At 36.0% G+C, this 23,937-nt stretch overlaps 1 protein-coding gene across 1 annotated transcript in view; it reads left to right on the forward strand.

Moving 5' to 3' along the window:
• The window catches only part of LOC126235121 (cilia- and flagella-associated protein 52-like), a 229,927-nt gene that overhangs the window by 199,403 nt on the left and 6,587 nt on the right, over window positions 1-23,937 (forward strand). The window contains exon 14 of the mRNA XM_049943854.1: window positions 5,820-6,057. Coding sequence (XP_049799811.1) covers window positions 5,820-6,057 — 238 coding nt within the window. The remainder of the gene's footprint in view (window positions 1-5,819; window positions 6,058-23,937) is intronic.

Below are 23,937 nucleotides of genomic sequence, written 5' to 3' on the forward strand. Positions count from 1 at the left end.
AAGCTCAAGTGTGTCAACAGCAAAAGCAGTCATCAATCTGCTAGATATTATGTATGATGGTGTTGAAAAGAGATATGCTACATGTACTAAACTTATAGAATTGAGAAAAGCTTTTGACTCAGCATCATAGGAGACTATATAAATAAAATTATCTCACTGTGGCATTAGAGATAAATATTTACTAGATTTAGAACCTATCTAACTGACAGGCTACAGATAGTATATGCAAATAATCAGGTATCACAACTATGGAAAATTTATTTGTAGTTTAATCATTTTGTTAATCAATGACGTATTCAGAAGAATGTAGTATTGTGCTATGTATCAAGAACTGTAACCTGTTTTTACACACATGCAATGAATTATTTAATGTTGAATCAAGTATTATTATTATTATTGAAAATAAAACACCACAGGCTCAAATTCTTGGACTTTTCCTCTTCATTGTGTATAAAAATAATTTCTAAGTCATATATCAGGTGAGTGTGTGCTGTATGCTGATAACAGGTGGAAACTTAGAAACTGTTCAAAATTACAATAACGAGATGACTGATCACTGTTGTCCTGACAACCAGCTCTCCATTAATAAAACAGAAACAGAAAAACTTTATTTCAGTCCCAGAGCAATGAAATCTGAGAAAAAGAAAGTGAAATTACTTGAACTTATGATTGATGAAAGACTAAAATTACTTAGTCAGCAAACTGGCAAGAGTTTTATTTTTGTTACATAAATTAAGATACAGACAGTTGATATGTCTGCCTGTGTCTGTATATGTGCAGATGGATATGTGTGTGTGTGTTTGTGAGTGTATACCCATCCTTTTTTCCCCCTAAGGCAAATCTTTCCACTCTCGGGATTGGAATGACTCCTTACCCTCTCCCTTAAAACCCACATCCTTTCGTTTTTCCCTCTCCTTCCCTCTTTCCTGATGAGGCAACCTTGGATTGTGAAAGCTTGAAATTTGTGTGTGTGTTTGTGTGTTTTTTATTGTGTCTATCTACCAGCGCTTTCTTGTTTGGTAAGTCACAGCATCTTTGTTTTTTATATGTATTTTTCCCACGTGGGATGTTTCCCTCTATATGTGTGTGTGTGTGTGTGTGTGTGTGTGTGAAGTATCAAACAATACATAATATAAATTTTAAAAAATTATTTCCCAGATAGTAACTTTTCTACAGATTCAATTATGGAATTGTTTTTAGTTCAGTTCTGTTGCACAGTGATGTACGAAGATTTCTAATTGTCCACTTACTACATCACCTTTGCTTCCCATTTTACAGTAGCAGCACATAGGGTTGTAAGTGACACTCGAAACAGTACTGGAAAACAGTGCTTCTGTTGTAAGTGACACTTGAAACAGTACTGGAAAACAGTACATCCACACAATTTCAGACTGTAGGCATCTTACAGGTGTCTTGCCTGAAAGGTGCAATTTCTCTGTTGCTGCAATGGCGGCACTTGTAATTCTATCTCATACAAGGAAGGGAAATATTCTTATCTACAAACAGTCTCAACACACGTTTTTGTAACAGTGAGATTATATTCTTGAATTAGTAATTAGACATTCACTACAACCGTGTACTCTACACTCTGTTTGATTTAAAAGTGGAGTAACAGAAATGTTTCTTCCTAAAATTGGTCTTGTAGAGCTTGCAAATGTTAATTTTTTATCATAAAAATAGCTTGGCAGTTGCTGTCAGTAAAGTTATGTCATGAAAATTGCTCTCCCTGCATGGAGATCATCAGTCAGCTGTCACAGTCGAATTAGTTCTTCACATAATATGTGCAGTATTTAAGATGGGTGGCATTACAGAAGACAGCCAATAAGAAGTACACACTGACTGCTGTATCACTCTAATGGCAAACTAGTGCAAAATTTATCAAAGTGTAACTCATATCCAACAAATGCAGAGAGATATGGAGACAGTATTATGTGACCATCACAACTCCTTCCCTGGTAGTCTAAAGTGGCAGATGTCATGCAGCAACTTGGACAGCATTTAGATCACCCTGTTCTGAACAGGTGGTGGTTGCAGCTGCCTCTGTTGATCATACCCCTTCTGATCACTACAACTTATCCTTGTTTTGCCATTCAGAACTTTTTATTAATCATATAGTTTTTGAGAGAAAGGGGATTTTTCTTTAGCAAAGCTCACTAAAAAGTGTCACCCTATCTTAAGGTTTTTTAGAAAAGGCATGAACACCTAGGTGCTCTGAAACATCCCTTCAGAGAGGTCTTGTGGCTGAAATATTTACATTTCAATGGTTAATATCACACCTTATTGTTAAGTTGTGGCTCTAGAACATATTAAAATTTCAAACTTGTCAGCTCAAAAAAGGTAACCAATCTACACAGATTTTACCAAAATCCATGTGTGATTAGTTTTTATTGACGTCACTCACTACAAATTGTATATAAAGAAGGGTAATCCTACTGAAAGTGTTTTTTTACATTGGATTTCATGTTCTCACCAACTTTGCACTTTCTGTCTCAGTTTCTTGCTGATCACAACTACCATTGAAAAACCCATGATAACTTCTAAAATCCTTACTTCACCTTCACGAAATTCAGTCAAACATTATTTCTCTGCAGCTATCAAAAATAATGAGAGAAAATTGTTATTATTATTGTCAAATGACTGTACAAGTATGGTGATGCCTTGCAGTTAAGCTGGGCATGAACATCTGATCTTGTAATCAGCCCTTCATCAGCCTGAGCCAAATACACAGTGCCATATAAACACCGGAGAATAAGACAGGGAAAGCCATACTTGCTACCCTACATCACACTATTATTATAATTATTATATTACTATTATTCTTCATTTATTCATTCATGGGTAATCTTATAATGATAGTGGATTTATCATAATATAATGAAAATAAATAGCTCAAAACTATTCATATGCATAGATTACATAAGTGTGATTTATGATGATAGGACAGACTGTGGCCTTGATGAAGGACCATCCTAGTATTTACCTGAAATGGTGGAAAACATTACTACCTTACTCAGGATGGCTGGACAGAACAAACTCCATCATCCCGAATATGAGATCAGCATCGTAACAACTGCACTTTCTCATTCATTGTCCCTGTCATACCATGTTCTTTGGTATAGACACAGCTTTAGTTTTCATTGTTGCACACATTAAAGACAACAGCTGATGCCTCCAGAACAAAGGATTTGCTGCTATGACACTTGCACTGGCTCCAGTCCATGCAGAAAGCTTCTTCCTGGTTCATAGACATGCCACTATTCCCCATGAAGTTGTCATGTCTTCTCCTCAGTCCGCTGAAAATTGAGTTGCGTCACCCCCACCCCATTATGAGTGACATGTTGAATTCAGGAGAATAACAAGAGGTCACTATCATTCACTATAGAGCTTTCCTCTGATTGTCCTGCAAATACATTACAGTAAAATAATGTGACAAGGCATTGTAGTTCTCCCCTTTCATTATTAATTGCTATTCTGAATCCTGTAAGTATTTTGATTGTTTAGTAACCAATACTGAAGAAGAACTTTTAGCTTCTTTTGAAACACATATATTTTAGAAAGATTTTTCATTTCTTTGGGCAATTTATTATACAACTTTATTCCCCCCCCCCCTCTCCCCCCTTGGTAAAAGTAAGTCCAAACTGGTTCTCCATGTTTAGGTATGGAACTATCATTGAACAATGGAAAATCTGGAATGGAATGAAACAATATTATGAAAATCTGCTACTCACCATATATTGGAGATGCTGTGTCGTCTATTGTTGACAAAGGCCTTGTTGGCTGAAAGCTTAGTTTGTGACAGTCTTTTTGTTGTGCCTATATGTGACTCAGCATCTCCACTATATGTAGCAACTATCCTTTTCATAATAGCGACTATCCTTTTCATGATATTGATGAGCTATTATTGAAATCCTGTGTAATATTTTCCACAGTATAATACGAAACAGATTAGTAGATGTGTTGAGTTGGTGTAGTAAGGATACACTGCTTTTTAATCAGTTCTTTACAATGAGCTCAATTATTATTTGTGGTTATTAATCTTATGACCTTTTTCTGTAGTTTAAAACTTCTCTCCATGTTTTGTGCCTTCGATTCCCAGAAAAGAGTCCCATAGCTAAGAACAGAAGAACAGAATGCACATAGGAATTGTATGTCACCACAAGACATTGGCTGTTGGAAACTGATGCGAACACCATAAGGCTGCAGAACAATGATGACATTATTTTTGCCAGTATGTTGAATTTTCACTCAATGTCAGCTGGCAATCAATGTTCATCACTAAAAACATTCTGTTAGTTACACAAATGATAAATGTGTCACCTATGCTTAATATGACAGAATTGTGTTTCCTCTTTATGCTGAAGTTTGACTATGTTTAGTGTTAATTAATTAATATTACCCAATCATAAACATCCTTGAGAGTTTCATTTGCCTTTTGTAATAGGACTTTTGTGTGGGTGTGATTTTTATTTGGAGAACATCATGCTATATTGCCCAGAGCTGATGATAAAATTTTGTTATTGAATAGTCAACTTTGGTCCACACACCATCATCAAGTTCCTTTACACCAATTGAAAGAAAATTTAAAAAGCATTACAGGATTAATCTGTCACAGTCCTGTTTAAAAAAAGTAGTAAAATGTCACATACAGAAAAGCATTTATATCATCATACTAGGAAATATAAAATCAATGAGTTCAGACAATAAAAATCATGAATTTGTCTCTGAAAATAAAAGTACAACATACAGAATAACTTAACCAACTATGAACAAAGCATATCAAAAAAACATAGATACGTTGCATTTATAAAGAGTTAAATGTTTTCACATAGTAATATAAATTACTGTGTCAAACATGAAATGTACTGAACAGTGCATTTCTTTATGCTTCAGTGACAGTCAGCATCAGTACTATGAATGGAGGCATTCTACATACTGCGGACTGCAGCACTTATTACTATTAACCAGCTGAACTGAAGGTGATCTATAGGTTCGCAATGTCAATAGTTCCAGTACAGTTCTTGTGACTAGTATTTTACAAATATATATGTTGTGTGTCATATACTGTAGTGAGTAAATATGACAACCATAACAGTTTAGCAACATGCACATTGCATCCAATGGCAATTTACATATGTTACAAGAACAGATGTAACAGAAACAAAAAGAATAGGAGTAACGACTGCAATGCACGTCTGATTGAAACAAGCTACAATCACATTCACCATGTACACTGCTTCTGTCCAACAGTGACCTTTGAGGGACAAACCATACTTCACACAAATGTAAGTGGAACAACAAGAAAGCAAATTTGAAGTATGAGATTTTGCCTGCTCCCATAATATGATACACAATAAAGGCAAGCTCCAATAACTTAAGAGAAATAGATAACATAGTGGACCTATAGAAAATAATATGACGGTGTATAGGAATATAGACACATTACAAGTGTGTTATCAATGGTACAAGCCACATCTTGGGAAAATTAATATACTAAGTGATAGCTCAAAATACATTGTCATGCAACTGATTAAAATAACAGCTGCATAATGTGAGCAACTAGTTTGAGTTGAGAAAGTGTTTAACACAAGTTCAGAGATAAAGTTTTCATGATTTTTCTAAACAAAATCAGATGAATTTTGACAAGGACATTTCCTATTCCTGTGCTTCTGATAATCTGAGGTGAACTCTTTCTAATTACATCATTTCTGATGAAATAGTAAACGATTTTTTTATTATCTTATTGAACATTATATTCACTTATACTTACTAGCTATATTTTTTGCTAACATTAAGTGAAATTAATTTTCTTTTCCTTGTAGGCATCTTCACCACAAACAATTTTTTTCAGCAAATGCTCCATTCTTATGTGCACGTTATATTCCAAGTGATGTTCAGATCATCACAGCTGGTGCTGACCATAAGATTCGCTATCTGGAAGTTTTTGATGGCTCGTATATACGCGAACTTGAAGGATCTTCAGCTGCTGGGATGACATCTGTTGATGTTTCTCCTGATGGCAACTTCATTGTCACAGGTAGCTGTGACATGTATGTCAAGGTATATATGTATCTATACATATATGTATACTTACAGATTTTTAAATTTAGGCATTCATATGGAATTCAGCACTCAAATTTTATTTTTGTTAACATATATTTGTATACATATTTACCACTCTTTTACTCACAGTGTACGCTCATATATAATCTTTCTCATATATTTCACAATTTGCTAAGACATTTGAATTCTATACAACCAAAAACCTAAAACAATGACTTCTCACAGAACCTTTTTAAAGTAATTTCTATAATAGTGCACAGTCATCATAAAAACAACATCTCATATTCAATCTGGATGTAGAAATACTTTCAGTATGAAAGCAATTATTTTTTGTCTCCAGGTTTCATTTCAACTATGCCATGGTGTGAATTGCAACATCTTTGTTGGTATATTGGCCATGTGAAAAATGTCAACTAGATTCAACACTCAAAATATATAAACATAATGAAAAATATGTATTAATTACAAACATGTGTATTTTCAAACAGCTGGCCGGTGTGGCCGTGCGGTTCTGGGCGCTTCAGTCTGGAACCGCGTGACCGCTGCGGTCGCGGATTCGAGTTCTGCCTCGGGCATGGATGTGTATGATGTCCTTAGGTTAGTTAGGTTTAAGTAGTTCTAAGTTCTAGGGGACTGCTGACCACAGATGTTGAGTCCCATAGTGCTCAGAGCCATTGGAACCATTTTTTGTATTTTCAAACACTTCTGTTGGAATCAATAATCAGATATCAGAATTAAGGAACAAACACAGAGAAGATTGCCATTCAATGTGGATTATAATAGGGGTTATATTTTAACCTTTTTATGTTCCACATTGTTCTCAGACAAATATTAAGAAATTCTTATTAATAGTGAAAGCTTTCACAAAATTAGGGAGGCTCAAATTCTAACTTGTCTGCAAATTTGCAGGAAGACTTCTATAAATTATGCAACAGAGGACTGAAGCTAGAGTATCTCATGGTTTTCAAAATCATAAAAATTATTATTGTACAAAATAAGAGTAACATCGCATGCAGATTAATACAGTACAGTACTGGAATTAGGGTGGTTAATAAAGCAATTGTCACCAGGCGCATTGTTCAGGCAAACTCATTTATAATGAACTATTTATTGACAGACATATTTACATTAATAAAGATCAGTTTCTTGTCAAAACACCACAATCTCCATATTCAGACACAGGTTTTTACATGGATTTTTTGTAAACCTTCAGTATCTCCTGGACTTATCATTTCTCAGATTGTGAATTTTGAACAGTATACTGTTAATTATCAGTAGCATCACTTACAATAACAAGAGAACTTCCAAGGGGAAAGCACTTGCTCCTCATTGTCAATTCCATGCATATTTGTGGTATGTGGAGGGCCGGCTAGAAACGAAAGGGACAGTAGTGGGAGTTCCTTTTTTTATTTTAAACTTTTAGATTACTTACACTGCATATAAATTGAAACAATGCTCAACATATTGTATTTATTTTCATAAAAGACGTGTAAAGGAAAAGCAGATAAAAATTTGGGATTGAACATAAATCTCCAGGAAGGGATTTACTGTAAGGCACACAAGAGAAATTCACAAATAAAATTAGTCCCTTTCATTATTTTACAGTTGGTGATTTACATATACTGGGGTGATGTTCATCATAAAAGCAGGGGAACTTATTGTTTACCTACAGTTGACACAGGTTTGCTCAAAGCTCAAAATGAAACTAATAGAAGTCCTGTATGCTTTAATTACAGTCATTTCTTGGAAAGTTATTTGCAACACCATGTTTTCTTTTGCTCTTCCTTTTCATGCCTTCCATGAAGATATTAGAAAATACAATATATTGAGGTTTATTTTAGTTTATTTTCAGTATAAGCAATGTAAAAATTCAAAATGAAAAAAGTTTCCGAGTAGGGATTCAAACCCAAGACTCTCACATTACCATTCGGTACTTTGACCACTGTGCGAGCTGCTGTCTGGCAACTACACTAACGTGTCTTGACCAACCCACACGAAAAATGCCATTTGTTCTAAATGGTTGGCCATTTAGAGTTCCCACTTCTGTCTCTTTTATTTCGGGCCAAGCCCTGCATGTACCATACATTTGGATGAAACCAACAATGACAAGTAGATGCAGTCCACTTATTGGTGTGACCAGAGCACTTAGGTTGTTTACCTTATTATTTACTCTGTATTCAGCAGGTTTCTGTAATTTTGTACTCTGTAAATGTATGAAGACAAGAATAACAATACTGACTTTACAATGAAGTTTCATGATTGAGAAGTAACACTGTCACCTGTTTCAACATGATCATGTGACTATTGAAACATCATTCAGTAGAGTGTCAGCTGTCATGCAGTAGAGAATAACTTTCTAATCCTTAGAGTGAATTACCTAGTGACTATTGTTTTTTTAGTGTTAGAGTTACATATTTCTGATATTACTTTTGTAGCCTTACAATGCCCTTCATGATTATTATACCTAGTGCAATAGTTTGTGTATTGTAAGTTTTCAAGATTAGTTTCTTACATTTTTATCCCATAAATCTAGCCAAAGTAGATCGTTATTCTTTCACCACTGGATATGGTTATGAATGTGGCTGGTGCAGGAACTTGACGGATGAGTTGTTACCTGCTGCCTGAAAACATCTAGACACTGTCTTGGAAACTTTTGACTAGAATTACATTATATGGCAGCTGTGAATTGTGCTGTGGAGGAGTGGTCACTGTCTCCTGTTGCTAAAAATGCATTATTGAGCTTGCCAATTTCTTTTGTTGCCAGTGTCATCTGCAGAGGATTCCAGTCTGGTGACAAACTGTCATCTGATGCTGGGCCATGCATTGTACCTAGATATGCACATTTTGCAGAAACGGTTTCCTTGAGGAAAAAGGCTAAAAGGCTAACACACACTTCAGATGAATGGGTTTGAAGCATTGCCTCCTGATGCCTCTGACAATGAAAGAATGTCAGTGAGACAAGAATTCCCTTTTCATAAAGGGGACACTCCTTTGTCAATTTCTGGTTAGTTGCAGACATGAAAAAACTGAGCTGTTTGTTATAGACACTTTGAATGTTAGTTGCATGGTTGCCCCTCTTAAGAAAACAGTATTGTGGAAGGAAGAGAATAAATGTACATTAGTTCCGTATCATGGAAGGAATTATAAGCCAGGTGTAAGATGCTATCTTGGGAATAATTGAAAATGTGAGTCACTTTCTGTGGCAACAGTGAGGTCTGTCAACTGGGATCTGATACTGTTCACAGTTCTTTCCACATACTGATAGAACTGATAAAGACAACTAACTTCCTTCACAGAATGTCAGAACAGTTGTCGATTTGCAGCACTGTTTTAAGGACTCGTCAGTGTCCACTGCTCTGGAGCTGAGTAGAGTCAAAACAAGAGGGGACTTTGTCTGTGGAATAATCAAATTGTTTTACAGTAGAGGCTTGTAGAAAAAAGGAAGTAAGGTTGCAGTGAATGTCCTGTGATGAAAAAAATTATTACAGATGATTAGGTATGGATATGGAAAGAAATCAGGCATTTCCTATTTGGAGGCACCTTGATGGCATTCACTTCAGTCAACTCAGAAACATGGTAGAAAGCCTTTATCTGAATCACAAGGGGTTTTCATTTCTGCCCCTCTTGAATGCAAGTCCCATGACTTAACCACAGCACCATCTACCTAACTGGAAGATGTTTAGTATTACTCTGGATAAGCCACTTGTGGACTATACACCAGACCTGATCACTCAGATGGCATATCACATATGAAATACACTTTATCTTAAGTTCAACAAAAATCTAGGATCATCAGATCAAATCCCACTATCTCAGAAAAAAATTACTAAACCCATCAATTATAGACTTCTAAAATCATTACCAGACACCTGCTTTGAGTAAAAAGTCTGGTAGCCCATATATGAAAGAAATATTTCAGATCTTCTAGCTACAAAAAACCAAAACCTATCAATTTTATCAGGAAAGAGGAGATCATGATAGTGTTATTGTGCGAGTGGTCACCAAAGGGGAAAAATTAAGGATACTACCAAGGAGATGACTTGTGTTGGTTGAATGAGTAGACAGCCCCTAACATCCTACCTAAAATATAAACTGAAAACTTTTGCTCAAACATGAGAAATATGGAATGGGCCCTAAGTCATTACCCATTGTAACCCATTGATTCTAATAAATGACTATAGATGTCATATGAATGTATCAACAAAGATGGAAAACAGTTCAAGAAAGTATGTTATAAAGAAGCCTGCAGTTTCAATAAAGTACTCAGTTATTTCAGAATTCCAATTCTTTGTTTTGTCTTCAATTAGGTTATAGTGGGTAGTGACTTTTGGCCCACCCTGCATAGAGCAGTTGTGGTCAAAGTACAGTTACATAATAAATCAGTCCCTGGGTAATGATGCACCTTCTTGTAAATGTAGTAAAACACACCAAAGATTCACCTGGTATTAATTATTTCCAGTGGCAGCTTGTGAGTACAGATTCTGGCTGTACACATATTTTTAGATTCAGATAAAAGAGTGTGAAATTAATAGCATCTGCTGTATAGTAGTTATGCTTATCAAATATTTATACAACCACATCCACTATCAGAAATAATAAACAACAGTAATAGTAATAATGTGCATAACTTGTCTCAAAAAAGAAAAAATTGTTTTTGTGGAATTTTGTTGTTTTGTACATAATTAAGTACAGTTTAGGGCAAGAACAAAATAACATTTAAGCTTCCATTATTCTGTTTTGCATTTTTGTGTAAGTGGGACTTTTCATGCTTTTTCACTTTTTTGAACAAATGTATGAGATCCATAATGCATATATTAGTTAACGGTCAACTTCCAGGCTGAAAATCAGACATTCTTATGTTGCACCCATACAACAACTTACACGTATTATAACTTTTCTTTGTTAAATGTTTGCTTGTAGTCAGGCTTATTTGATTTTGTCACTTTCCAGTCAGTGCATCTGGTTTGGGAGAGCTAATTCCTTTGCAGCTAACTTTTTCTGGTAATGTTCTTTTCTGTTAGCACATACAATATGTTCAACAGAGTTCATGTAACCAATTACAGCACAGTAAACAACCAACTCCAAACACATACTGCCATTTGTGAAAGTGATTAAATTCAAATAGTACAGTCTACCATCATTGTCACTTGACTAGAATACAAATGAGGTGCTAACAAACCATAACAGCCAAAAGCACACTGTCTTCGATCCCACATTTAAGTGAATATCATAGAAACCATTGAGACAGCTTTCTGTGAATGTTCATGTATACAGTGTGGGCATACAGCACAGGTAAACTTGAGCCACCATAAGACCAACAGATGCCAGAAGCATGAATAAATGCTACAGTCTCACAATAGCTGATTATGTTCTTTATGATTCTCAGTGCCTCAAGTGGATTATTGTATGGTAAAATCCAAAACTTAATATACATAACTCATTCAGAATCTCACAAAGTAGCTTTTTCTATCAGTACAACTGTAACATATACTGATGCCCCATCTAATTTTACTGTATAGTGAGTGAATTGGAGTATTTGAGTAGTGAATGGGGATAGGTCTGCTGCAGTGTGCTACCACCTGATGGCATTGATGTAAGCTTGTATAAGTGATAAGAGGAAGGACTAGGTTTGCGCGATGTGAACTGTGCACATTGTTTATCGAGTCTATGCATTTGGCCCATAAGGCAATTACATCATGGCAGCTGTGCATGTGCAAAAACTCCTTAAAATGTGCACAACTGAAGATATGCTTGTGACCCCAATGCCAAGTTTCATAGAGTCTAGAGAAGTAGCAATGAAGCAAAGCATGGTAGATTTAAAGCCATTTATTTCTAATTACTGCATCTGTATTATGTTTAAGAGATTTCAAAGAAAAATAACCAATAAATCCGCAAGGTATCAAGAGTTAGGGTGATCATGAGCTCTTGTGCACTTACACAACAACCACCACTGATTATTCCCGTAGAAGCTGTAACTGATTCACTTCTCATCATAGTGAGATGTCACAGTTATGATCCATGGAACATGCAAATAACTGTCACATTATCCATTCAAAAGAGAAAACAGAAAAAACTTAATAACAACTCATTGTAACCATAGGAAAGGTAATACATGCAGCCTACAACAATTTCTACAGGCAGATCTTGGAAAAATATCTTACAGATATCACATCCAGTCATCCAATGTTTGTACTCCTTACACCAAGCGAGGCATTGTTTTGCATTTACCGGCGTGATGTGTGGCTCATGAGCAGCTGCTCAATCATGAAATCCAAGTTTTCTCACCTCACACCTACCTGTTATAGTACTTACAGTGGATTCTGGTGCAGTTTGGAATTCCTGTGTGACGGTCTGGATAGATGTCTGCCTATTACACATTACAACCCTCTTCAACTGTCAGCGGCCTCTGTCAGTCAACAGATGAGGTCGGCCTGTATGCTTTTGTGCTGTACGTGTCCCTTCATGTTTTCACTTCACTATCACATCGCGAACAGTGGACCTAGGGATGTTTAGGAGTGTGGAAAAAATATATTACACAAGTGACACCAAATCACTTGGCCACGTTTGACGTCCGTGAGTTCCACAGAGTGCCCCATTCTGCTCTCTCACAATGTCTAATGACTACTTAGGTTGCTGATATGCAGTGCCTGGCAATAGGTGGCAGCACAATGCACCTAATATGAAAAAGGTATGTTTTTGGAGATGTTTGGATACTTTTGATCGTATGGTGTATGATCAACAGAAATAAATTTCAGCGTAAAAAAATTACTTCAGTTTTGACACAAGACAACGATTGTTAATGTTTACAAGTGCATAAATGGCTTTATCAAATAGTCAGCAACCTGCTCACATTGATCATACAATGTAAGCTTTCACAGCTTGTACTGACATCACTTAAAACTTCTAGGCTATTACGCCATGGTCAATGTAAACAACTTTCTCCTAATGTTTCCTCTCTGACTGCAGAAGACATCTTGAGAGGTAAAATAGAGAACTGCAACCAGGACTCAAGGGAGCACCAAATACTCATACTGTTTGCTGATGACAGTCTTTTCAGTGAGTAATTATTGTTATTGGATGATTGTAAGAAATCCAGAATAACTTAAGACAATATTTCCACTTGGAGTGCTCATTAGCAGTTCACAAAAAATGTGCATGGATGCAAGATAATTCCCATAAACCATAGAAAGAAAACCCAATAGTATCTGATTACAAGATCAATGATAAACTTGTTGGTACTGTTATGGTATTTAAATGTCTAGGAGTAGCACACTGATGGAAATGGAAAGTGTTGCACCATGAACACCTAGATCTCACATCATGAAATTGATACTTCAGTATTTCCATGTTTATGGAATAAATTGATTAAAATTTCATCCATTTGAGACCTTATTTTCAGCACAGAAAGACTCTAGTCTCCAGATGAAGAAAGATGTGAGTACATGGTGACTATAGGATATGTTTAACTTTTATAGAACTTTTCAGGTGGAGCTTGCAACGTAGTGTACCCAAAAGACTTGCACATCAAGCTTTTTGCCAAGGTACACATAGTGCAATGACTGCAGAAGGAGTGAGGTGAGGTAGACCCTGGACAACAGTGGGACAAGAAGAGTAAGCACAAGTCCTTCCAGTAGGGCTATGCCACAAAAAGACTGGGGATTGTTTAACTGGCTCTGATGAATAGAGAACAGCTAAAATTTGATCAAAGGCTACAGACAGTGTGTCACCATTAACTGCCAGGAGACGATTACGGAAAGCTAGGCTGAAATAATGAGTTTCCATGTTATGTTTACAGCTGGCACCATATCACAGACAATAGAGATTTGCATGATGTAGAGCCAGAATCAGTTGGGACATTTGAGTGGCATTTCAATGATGAATGATGAGTCTCACTTCTGTTTGTAATGGTCAGAGTGATGCCAGCTGTCTATAGAAAAGTCACAGGAAGCAGCAATTCTCAAGACCCATATCTCTTCAACTCATGGAATCATGGTGTGGGGATCTGTTGACTATGATTTAGCAGCAGTGATTAGGTAATTGTTACAGAGAATATAAGTTTTCACCAGAATTTGTCAAGAATGGCGAATCCTATAGTCATACTCTTCATGACCGGGTACCAAACAAAATAATCCAGGAGATTAATGGAAGACCCCACATTGCAGTTCTGACTGAAAATGCCTTGAGGAATGTAGGAGTCTTTTTCTTTTCTGTCCGTTTCCTTGGCTTGTCACCCAAAGCGTATGTCTAGAATGAAATGGGAAGATGTCTACTTCTGTAATAGCTCACAGCCAACAATCTTCATGAGCTAATATGGCATGTATTTCAGGCATGACAAGATATTTCTCAAGATGACATTCAGAAAATGTTTGCTTTTGTATTATAATGAATATGAATTATGTATTTACATCCATGGTAGTCACATCTCATACTAATTTTAATTAATGTAAATTTAATCATTTAATATCTTTTGTGTGAAGAACATCTCCACAAAGAATGATGCTACATGTCTCTTCCTATTTGTATCAATGTAGTATACATCAATGTGAAATGGAGCGAATACTTGAAATCTGTAGTAGAGAAGATAAATGTGAGATGTATTTGCTGGAATGATTCTGGGCAGGTGCAGTGTGGCTATACAGGAAACAATATACAAAATGCCAAAGTCCTTATCGAGTATGCCTGACAGTAGCCATTGAAGGAATACAGAATCACACTTTTAGGATCATAACAGACAGTTATTGCTAGCTAACATGACAGTGTAACAGAGGTGCTTGGGTTATTCAGATGTGAATCTTTAGAAGAAACGTGGCATTATTCTCAAAAAACACTCGAGAGTAAATTTAGAGAACAAAAGATAAAATACAGGGAGCTAAAATATTGGTTAAAACTTTGACTGAAGCAAGACTGCAGTTATAAGGGAGTCAAAGGAGGTAGTAGTTGAGAAGAGGATGAGATAGATTTGCAGCCTTTCACTGTTTTTATTCAATCAGTGCATAGGGAAGTCTAAAAAGGAAACTAAAGAGAATTTTAGAAAAGAAGTTAAACAAAGAATATGAATCAAAAGTTTAAAGTTTTTCCAGTGGCACTGTAATTCTATCAGGTAGCAAAGACCATGATAGATAAGCTGCACAGGATGAACAGTCTCTGGAAAATAGGCTATAACATAACATCACTAAAAGTTAAACATGGGCAATTGAATGGAGTCAAAATAAGTCATGTTATGCTGGATGAATTAGATTAATAAATGACCTTCTTGAAGTAATAGACCAGTTTTGCTAATTGGGCAGCAAAATAACCAATGGTGTGAAGAAATAAAGAACATATGAAATCTGTCAGTAGTAAGAAATGCATTTCAGCAAATGAAAAATACATTAGTATTTTGAATAAATTTAAGTGTTAGGAAGTATTCTTCAGAAAGTAATCGTCTGGAGTGCAGCTTTATATGGAAGGGAAATAAGAGAAAAATACTTTTGAAATGTAGTGCTACAGAAGTATACTGCTGATTAAGTGAGTAGATTGGGAAACTGATGAAGTGGCAAGAAAGAGCTAGGTTGATGGGACACATTCTGATGCATCAAGGAATAGTTGATTTGGTATCGGGCAAAAGATAGACCTGTGTGTTAGTATGTATATGTGTGTGGGGTGGGAAGGGGCAGTTAAAGATGTAAAGGCAGATTAAGAGATCTGCATGTGATGAGGACTGGAGGAAAGTGTGTGTTGGGAAACCAGTTGTAGAGGGAGACCAAGGATTTACTACAGCAAGCAGGTTCAAGTCGATGTAAGGTGGAAGATCTGTGAAGAGACTTAAATGGGAGAGACTTGGATAGAAATTTGCATCAACCCAGTCTTGGAGTGAAGATTACAACAATGAGGAGGAATAGAAACCAGCAGAAAAATGCTCCTGTGCGAGTGCTAAAATGATGAAGATGCTCTTCTTTAAAAGACTATAACAGGAAAGTGGGAAACAATGTTCTGTCTTCCTTGCCAAAAATTTTGGTGTGCAAACATATTTGTACTCTTTTCACACAGAACATTCTGAATCCTTTTACTCAGTCTCTCTTAGCAGTTAAGCCTTCATATTCAGCATCTCCTCCTTCTACTCCCATTTATTTACATTATATCGCATTGCTACTGTCTCTTCTCTCACTTACACTGATTCCTTTTGTCTTTCTTTCCCACTCTACTGTCTCGATCAAACCTCAGCAGCTCAAAAATTCTGATATCCAACTTACTTTTTTCCCTATACTCATGTGTTTAAAATTTGAGGAATTGAAAAAGGCCTGTTACAAAGATACAATAAACAAAACAATGCAAGGTTTTTTTTACGAGCAATTAGGTATTATGTATTGCGTACAGAACATAGAAAGTGAATGTGCAGACTATAATTGCCCCCTTAATTATTCTAAAATTTTAAATATTGAAATAACATTGCTAAGTAATGTTCATCATCATATCAGCAATGATTTTTTAGGTTAAAGGTAGGTGACAGTACATATTAGTTTAAAAATTATACACATCTTATCAACATGGCTTCGGTGTCTAGGGAAGTATTAAGATATAATATACACTCTCTCAGTCCAGGGTCTTCAAAATGACCATGCAGAGAAATTAATAGCTTTGTGATAAAAACCACTGCTTATTAATCCTTCCATATAACACGTCACAGTTTTTCCAAAACATCACAGGTTAAAACCAAACACTTGAAAACTCATCAAGAATTCCAAAGAAATTTTCTTGATGTGGATCTGTACAAGACTGATATAAATCAACCCTATATACAATCTGAAAATCCTCTTATGAGCTCCAGTACAACTCTGGTACTATTGGAACCAAAAACAGTATATTATAGAATGATAGATAATACCTGACATAGTCAATTGAAGGGTAATTATGAATTCAGTGTAAAGAAATCTTCAGACATGAAGTTTTTATTGCCTCGATTCCACATAGGTACACTGGATTACTAGTTTCATCAGGGATAAGCTGCCACATCTTCAGATCATCTGTGTGCACATTATGAAATCATATGGTGTAGCGTGTTTCTAAGCTGAGTATGTAGCCAACAGTCAACTTTTTTGGGTAGTAATTGATAACAGCAAAAGTTACAAAATTAGCAAATATGAAAATTAGAAACTTCATTTTATTTGACAATATTGATTTCATACTGATAGTAAAATAAACAACACTTTTAATAGCAACAGATATTTTATTTGTATTTAAAGTGGAATAATAAAAATATTGTAAATGATGTAGATTTGTTTTCATAGTATTTGATAGTAATAAAGTGTGCACTAATTTTTATAGTGTATAATAGATACGTAATAACAGTTTGATATATAAATAATAAAATGAAAATATATTTATGGAAAAATTGTATCTAGCAAATGTAAAACTCTACAAACATCCACAGATAATAAATAATTTATGTAAGAAAAGCATCTTAAGTTTGGCCAAACTTTAGCTGGTATAGTACAGTTCATTAATTGAGCAGAAGTTCTGAGAGTGCTAGATTTATTACAAGAAAATATGAATTAGGGAATAGTGATGCAGCGAATAGAGTCATACTTCATTAAGTGGAACAGAGACTGCTGGATACATTTTTCAGAGGTTTGCCACTTGATATGTTTAGAAGAGTGAGAACAAATACCCTGAGTGATTTATATTCTGTGGTCAGATTGGCCATGGAATTTGAAGAAATTCATCTAAGAGGAGTACTGGATAAGACAGGAGTATTCTTTACTACTGTGAGGTGTTACAGATGTAGGAGAATGGGGCATGTGCAGAAGAAATATCACCAACCTCATTGTAATAGATGTGGGGCATTTAACAAACATAAAAAATAATAATGTAACAATAATAATAAATTGTAATAATAATAATTGTTTGGATAAGTAATTGAGGGATTAAAGTTTGTTTCGGCTTTAAGATTGGAATTGAATTTCTTAATGTTTCATAAAATCTTACGTAGCATTGTTCATTGAGGTCTCACAATAAAGTAAATGCAATTTACGCCATGAATTTATCGAGCTTCGCACATCCGAAGATGTATGGAACGTAGCCAGGGCTCATTATATATTTTTTTGTAGACAAAGTCTGATATCTGACCTGAGCTTCAATCATGACAATGGGGTGACTAAAGCTACTAAAACAGAGAAAAGCATACAATTAAATAAAACATTTATTCATTTCAACATATACATTACGATATGAATGACACTTCCGTAAAATTCTAGGTAAATAATTGCAGATAATTCACAAATGAGAGCGACTTATTAATTCTGCACCTCTTTTCTGCAAATAAGTATCAATATGGCTAACTGTGGAGCCACACAAAATATTACGTCCTTCTAGGACAACGAATGACATAAGAGTGCTGATGCTTGCTGACTGTAACAAGAAAGCGGTGTTAATTCCTTTGTTTTGCTTTCTCTTGTCTTAAAAAATTGATACATATAATCTAAGTTCAGTAAATTAAATATTGTCTGTGCTCGAGTGCAAATGGTTCCTTAAAGGCAGTTGGATATCACCAATGTGGTTGTAAGAATAGTAAGGGGAAACAGGTGTTGAGTAAGCAGGTGTTAAATGCCAAAGGGAACTCAGGACCACCACACAGAGTCTCCTGTAAATCTTGATGCAACTTATATGAAAGAAGAGGCAATATGCGGTATAGTAGGAGTAGTGGGAAGTAGGAAGCACAAGTTTTTATTAGATACAGAGTTGCATGTGTCAGTGACATGTATGGACCTAAAGGGTCAAGAGCAATTAAAATCTCTCCATTGCAATTTTTTTGGGATTGTAGGTAGTGGTGTGGAATCTTTGGGTTCAGCAACAACAGATTTTCAGGTGTGGACAGAGTGTATTAGCCAACGCGTAGAAGTCGTGTCCTGAGTAAATGATGGTTACTGCATGATCTTTTGAATGGACTTTCTGACAACACAGCATGCCAAAATTGAGCTTAGGCAGCATATAGTAGAACTTATTGGCACCAGTTTAATATGAATGCTAGGTGCACCAATCTTAAGGGGTGAACAGAATGGCCAGGTAACACATTGTGTGTGTTAGAACTGTTGACAGAAAATGATGTATTAGACACATCATATTGCTTTGTAAGGAGATGCACAGTACATGCACAGCAGGAATTGGATAGGAAAGTAGTGCCCATGAATTTAGATAATTTTAGTGCCAATGGTGTACAGTTCATCGAGGGAATGTTGGTACCTAGTTTGCAGGCTCTGGATGATATGGACAGAGAGCAGTCAGTGTGCACCAGAGTGATGTGCAAACCACTGATAAATCTGCATTGGAAATTTTTGTATGAATTTGATGATCTGTGTTCCCCCCGCCCTCCTCCTGCAAGGCCTATCACCTATAATGCAACATCGTACCCCTACAGGAGCTGAGTTGCTGATATATCATAGACCATATCGTGTCTCAGATTGTATACAATCAGTATTAGAGGAATTCATTGAGCAACAGTTAGCAGATGGGGCTATAGAGGAAAGCAGTAGTCCATGGAGTGCAGCCATCATAGTTGTACAGAAAAAGTCACTGAATATAATCAGAAGATATAGATTTTGTTGTGACTACAGCGGTCTTAATAGCGAACCCACAATTAATGCATAACCAATCCAAAAAATTTCTGAAAGTATTGACAATTTTGGGCAGTGCAAGTACTTCTCTACCTTAGATCTGAAGAGTGGATACCATCAGTTGGAAGTAGCCAAAGAGAAAGTTTTGTCTATATACATAAAACTATTCATAGAATTAGCAGTAGAATGGGAAAGCAGATGCAGCAGAAAAAATTATTAAGATGAAATTTAGTAAGGGAGGATAAATGTTAACAATGAACTCATAAAGTTTGATCTCAAAGTAAAATTACAGATATGCTGGGAAAAATATGCTGACAGAAAAAAATCACAACACCAAAAAATAATTAATGTAGAGTAATAAAATTTTGGGAATGCATCTGCCTAGGTAACATATTTAAGTGATTTAATATTGCAAGGTCACAGATTAATATAAGCATGAGACAAGCCAGTGCAAATGTGAAACGCAGGTACATTAATAACCAGTGCAACAACCAGAATGTTGAATGCAAGCATGCAAACATGCATGAATTGTGTTGTAATGGTGCCAGATGTCAGTTTGTGTGATGGCATTCCAATCATGTTGCACTTACACCTGGTCAGTCAATACAGGGAAGGTTAACGCTGTTTGTGGATGATGCTGGAGTTGTCATACAGTGATGTTTCATATGTACTTGATTGGAGACAGATATGGTGATTGAGCAGGTCAAGGCAGCATGTCGACATTCTGTAGGCATGTTGGGTTACAACAGTGGTATGTGCGCAGGTATTATCCTGTTGGATAACACCCCTAGAATACTGTTCATGAATGGCAGCACAACAGATTGAATAATGAAACTGATGTACAAATTTGCAGTCAGGGTGCATGGGATAACCACAAGAATGCTCCTGCTGTCAAACGAAATCGCTCCTCACACGATAACTCCAGTTGTAGGTCCAAGGCCCAGTGTGTCTAGTACATAGACAGGTTGGTTGACAGACCTTCAACTGGCCTCCTTCTAACAAACCCATGGCCATCACTGGCACCGAGGCAGAAACAGCTTTCATCAGAAAAAAAGAAGAATATTCCACAAATCAGGCTATCTGTATCAATCAAACAGTCCCCTTCCCACTGATAATTCTTAGTCTTAATGCAAGTACACCCAAAGTCTGAATCATCATTGCAGTGTCATGCAATATTTTGTGTAATGTAATATCTTGTACAGACATCTTTTATTAACTGACACATTCCACATCATTACAAAGTGTCGTATTCATGATCTATGGAACAAGTATTAATCTAATCTAATGTAATCTGTTATTAGACAATTTGTGTAAAAGATCACTTTCAGTTTCATCAAATGCTACATCCACACTGTTTTTCTAGAATTTTATCATCTTTACTGGTATCATAGCATTACTTTGATTACTCATGTTGTAAGGTAAAGACAAGAACTCACTTAATGGATTCCATAGCACAACTAACATCGCTTATTACAGAAGGAACATAAAATATATTACTGTCAAAATCACATTTCTATTTAGATCTTCTTTCACTTCATTCCACCAGTTTGGATACAAATTTTGACTAACCACAGCTAACTTATTCCAGAATGCACATTTATCTATGTTATCATCAATTTGGTCCCAGACAAATTTCAAAAAGTTTTCACCTTTATTCTCTAGGCTTACAGGTAACTCACCTTTACTGTTTGTATCATTACTCTGCATGCCATTAATGAAAAACTGCTTTGAGTCTACTGGTATCCCATGGCCCTCAATTACATCATCATAGACATCTCTTACCTTATCTGTATTCACAAATAACTCTGAAACTTCATTATTGATTGGCTCTGAGCACTATGGGACTCAACTGCTGAGGTCATTAGTCCCCTAGAACTTAGAAGTAGTTAAACCTAACTAACCTTAGGACATCACAAACATCCATGCCCGAGGCAGGATTCGAACCTGCGACCGTAGCGGTCTCGCGGTTCCAGACTGCAGCGCCTTTAACTGCACGGCCTCTTCGGCCGGCAAACTTCATTATTCTTAAACTCCACAAGTACTTGATACTCATCACCATCAGCACTTCACAACACATGGAATGCATTTAAATAAATGGGGCAAATCGCTGCTCAGTCAAAAGATCAAAATGTTAGTGGATAGTGTTTCTCTTAGATGTAAGAAAAGTGATCCTGTTCCACTACCACTGGTAAAGGACATCTGCAAAGTATCTCCCCTACCATGTACTCCAGTTGCAGCAGTAACACAACATCAGGCATCACTAATTTCAAAAGAATGTGCTGGCAGAGAAGAAGATGTAACTACAGTTACAACAGGTAGAACACCCCGTTCAGGAACTAAGATAATAGAAACAGCAAAGGTGGCAGCATATTAAGCAACAAGTGTACCAACAGGTGATCCAGCTGTCCATTCTGCAGCAACATTTGAACTACCTACAGTGGGAACCCAGCCACTTAGATCATGTCATGAACAAGAAGAAGAGAAGAGACCTCCAAGAGTAGAAGCAGTATCAAGTGTAGCGGGCAAATGGAAAACTGTACATCCATTACGTCTGAATGATTTTTTAATAGAAGGCAGCAAGGGGAAGAAGCCCATAAGATAAATAGTGCCGGAGATTTAATAGTCTCTCAGCAAAATAGTGCATCTGTAAAGAAAGACAGGTTTGATTTTATAATCTGCTATCTTAACGTTGAAGGAGTAAGGGATAAAGAATTTATTGACAATGACTTTGGATTAGAAAATAAGTTTGATGTCTTTTGTTTAAGTGAACACTGGGCTAGTGAGAGTGAACTTATATTTATTAAATTTGATAATTATAATCTAGCCAGTAGCTACTGCAGAAAATTGCATTTAAGAGGTGGTGTGGCAATCTATGTTAACAAGTCACTTAGCGGCAGAGTCAATAGATTAGATCTAGATTTTCTGTGTGATGAAGAAAACTTTGAAGCTTCTGGTATAGTAATTGACAGTTTTAAGTTAGTTGTAATTTCCCTGTACATGTCACCTAAGGGTATAACCAATGTATTTTTAGAAAAACTGGACCTTCTGTTACATGTACTTACGGTTATTAGATGGATACATTATGATATTGTGATAGGTGAAGACGTGAATGCTGTATTCGATGTTACAACACAAAAACGTACTGTCACTGAACTCCAAAAGCTACTAAGACAGTGCAACTTACATTCAGTCAATAACAAGCCTACAAGAGAACATGAATGTCTTGACAATATTTTTGTAAATTTTAAAATAACAGAAGAATCATGTTTTGTGACAGTATTTCCATATACTGATCATGATTCAGTATCTTTAAATTATACAAGTAGGTTCCCTATTGATAAGAGTGATGTAAATAAGCCTGTCCCAGAAGTTGTGGTCACTAGACCAGTCACAGATGAGAAAATTGACAGGTTTCATACGTCCCTTTCTAACAGAGATTGGTTTGGCCTGTGTTATGATGACACACATTATACTCTAAGCAATTATTTGCCAGAAAAGGTACTATTTGATAGGTTTCTTAAAGCATTTTTGGGACACTTTAATGACTGCATTCCAATAAAGAAATGCAAAGTAACTGACAGAGTCCTAAAAGCAAAAGTTCCAAATAGACAAAATACATGGTATACAAAACAGCTGCCTACTATGAAAAACCAAGTTATGTTGTTGTACAATATTTATAGAAATCTGAAAACCAGCCATGCTAAATTAGCCGATGTTAGATCTAGGAATGAGTACAAAAAAGCAATTGTGGAAGCCAAACATGCACACAATCTCAGAAGTATTGAGAAATCCACCAATAAGTGTGAAGCAGCATGGACACTAATGAATAGTGTCACCAAAGATAAAAGAAGTGACAAAATTAGTATCTCTCCTCAGGAATTTAATGACCTTTTATTAAATCAGTTGAGGAAGTAGGAAGTGCTATAATTAAACCAGAAATCAGCTCATCACAGTCAGTGTCAAAAAATATTGCTAGGTCATCAACAAACACAAGTACCTTCAATTTTTCTGAGGTCTCACCTGGTTTTGTGTTAAGAATAGTGAAGCAGTTAAAATCATCAGAGAGTGTAGACATATATGACCTGTCTTGTAACATGCTGAAGAAAGTAATAGACTGTATAGTGTACCCCCTAACATATTGTATAGGCAAGTGTATACTGGAGGATTTTTCCCTTGATGAGCTTAAACTGTGTAGGGTAGTTCCAGTACATGAAAAAGGAGATAAAAATTCTGGCCAATATCCAAGTCCCAGTTTTTTCAAAAGTTCTAGAATGCATAATTTGCCAAC

Source organism: Schistocerca nitens, chromosome 2 (genome assembly GCF_023898315.1).
Source record: "Schistocerca nitens isolate TAMUIC-IGC-003100 chromosome 2, iqSchNite1.1, whole genome shotgun sequence".
Lineage (NCBI taxonomy): Eukaryota > Metazoa > Arthropoda > Insecta > Orthoptera > Acrididae > Schistocerca > Schistocerca nitens.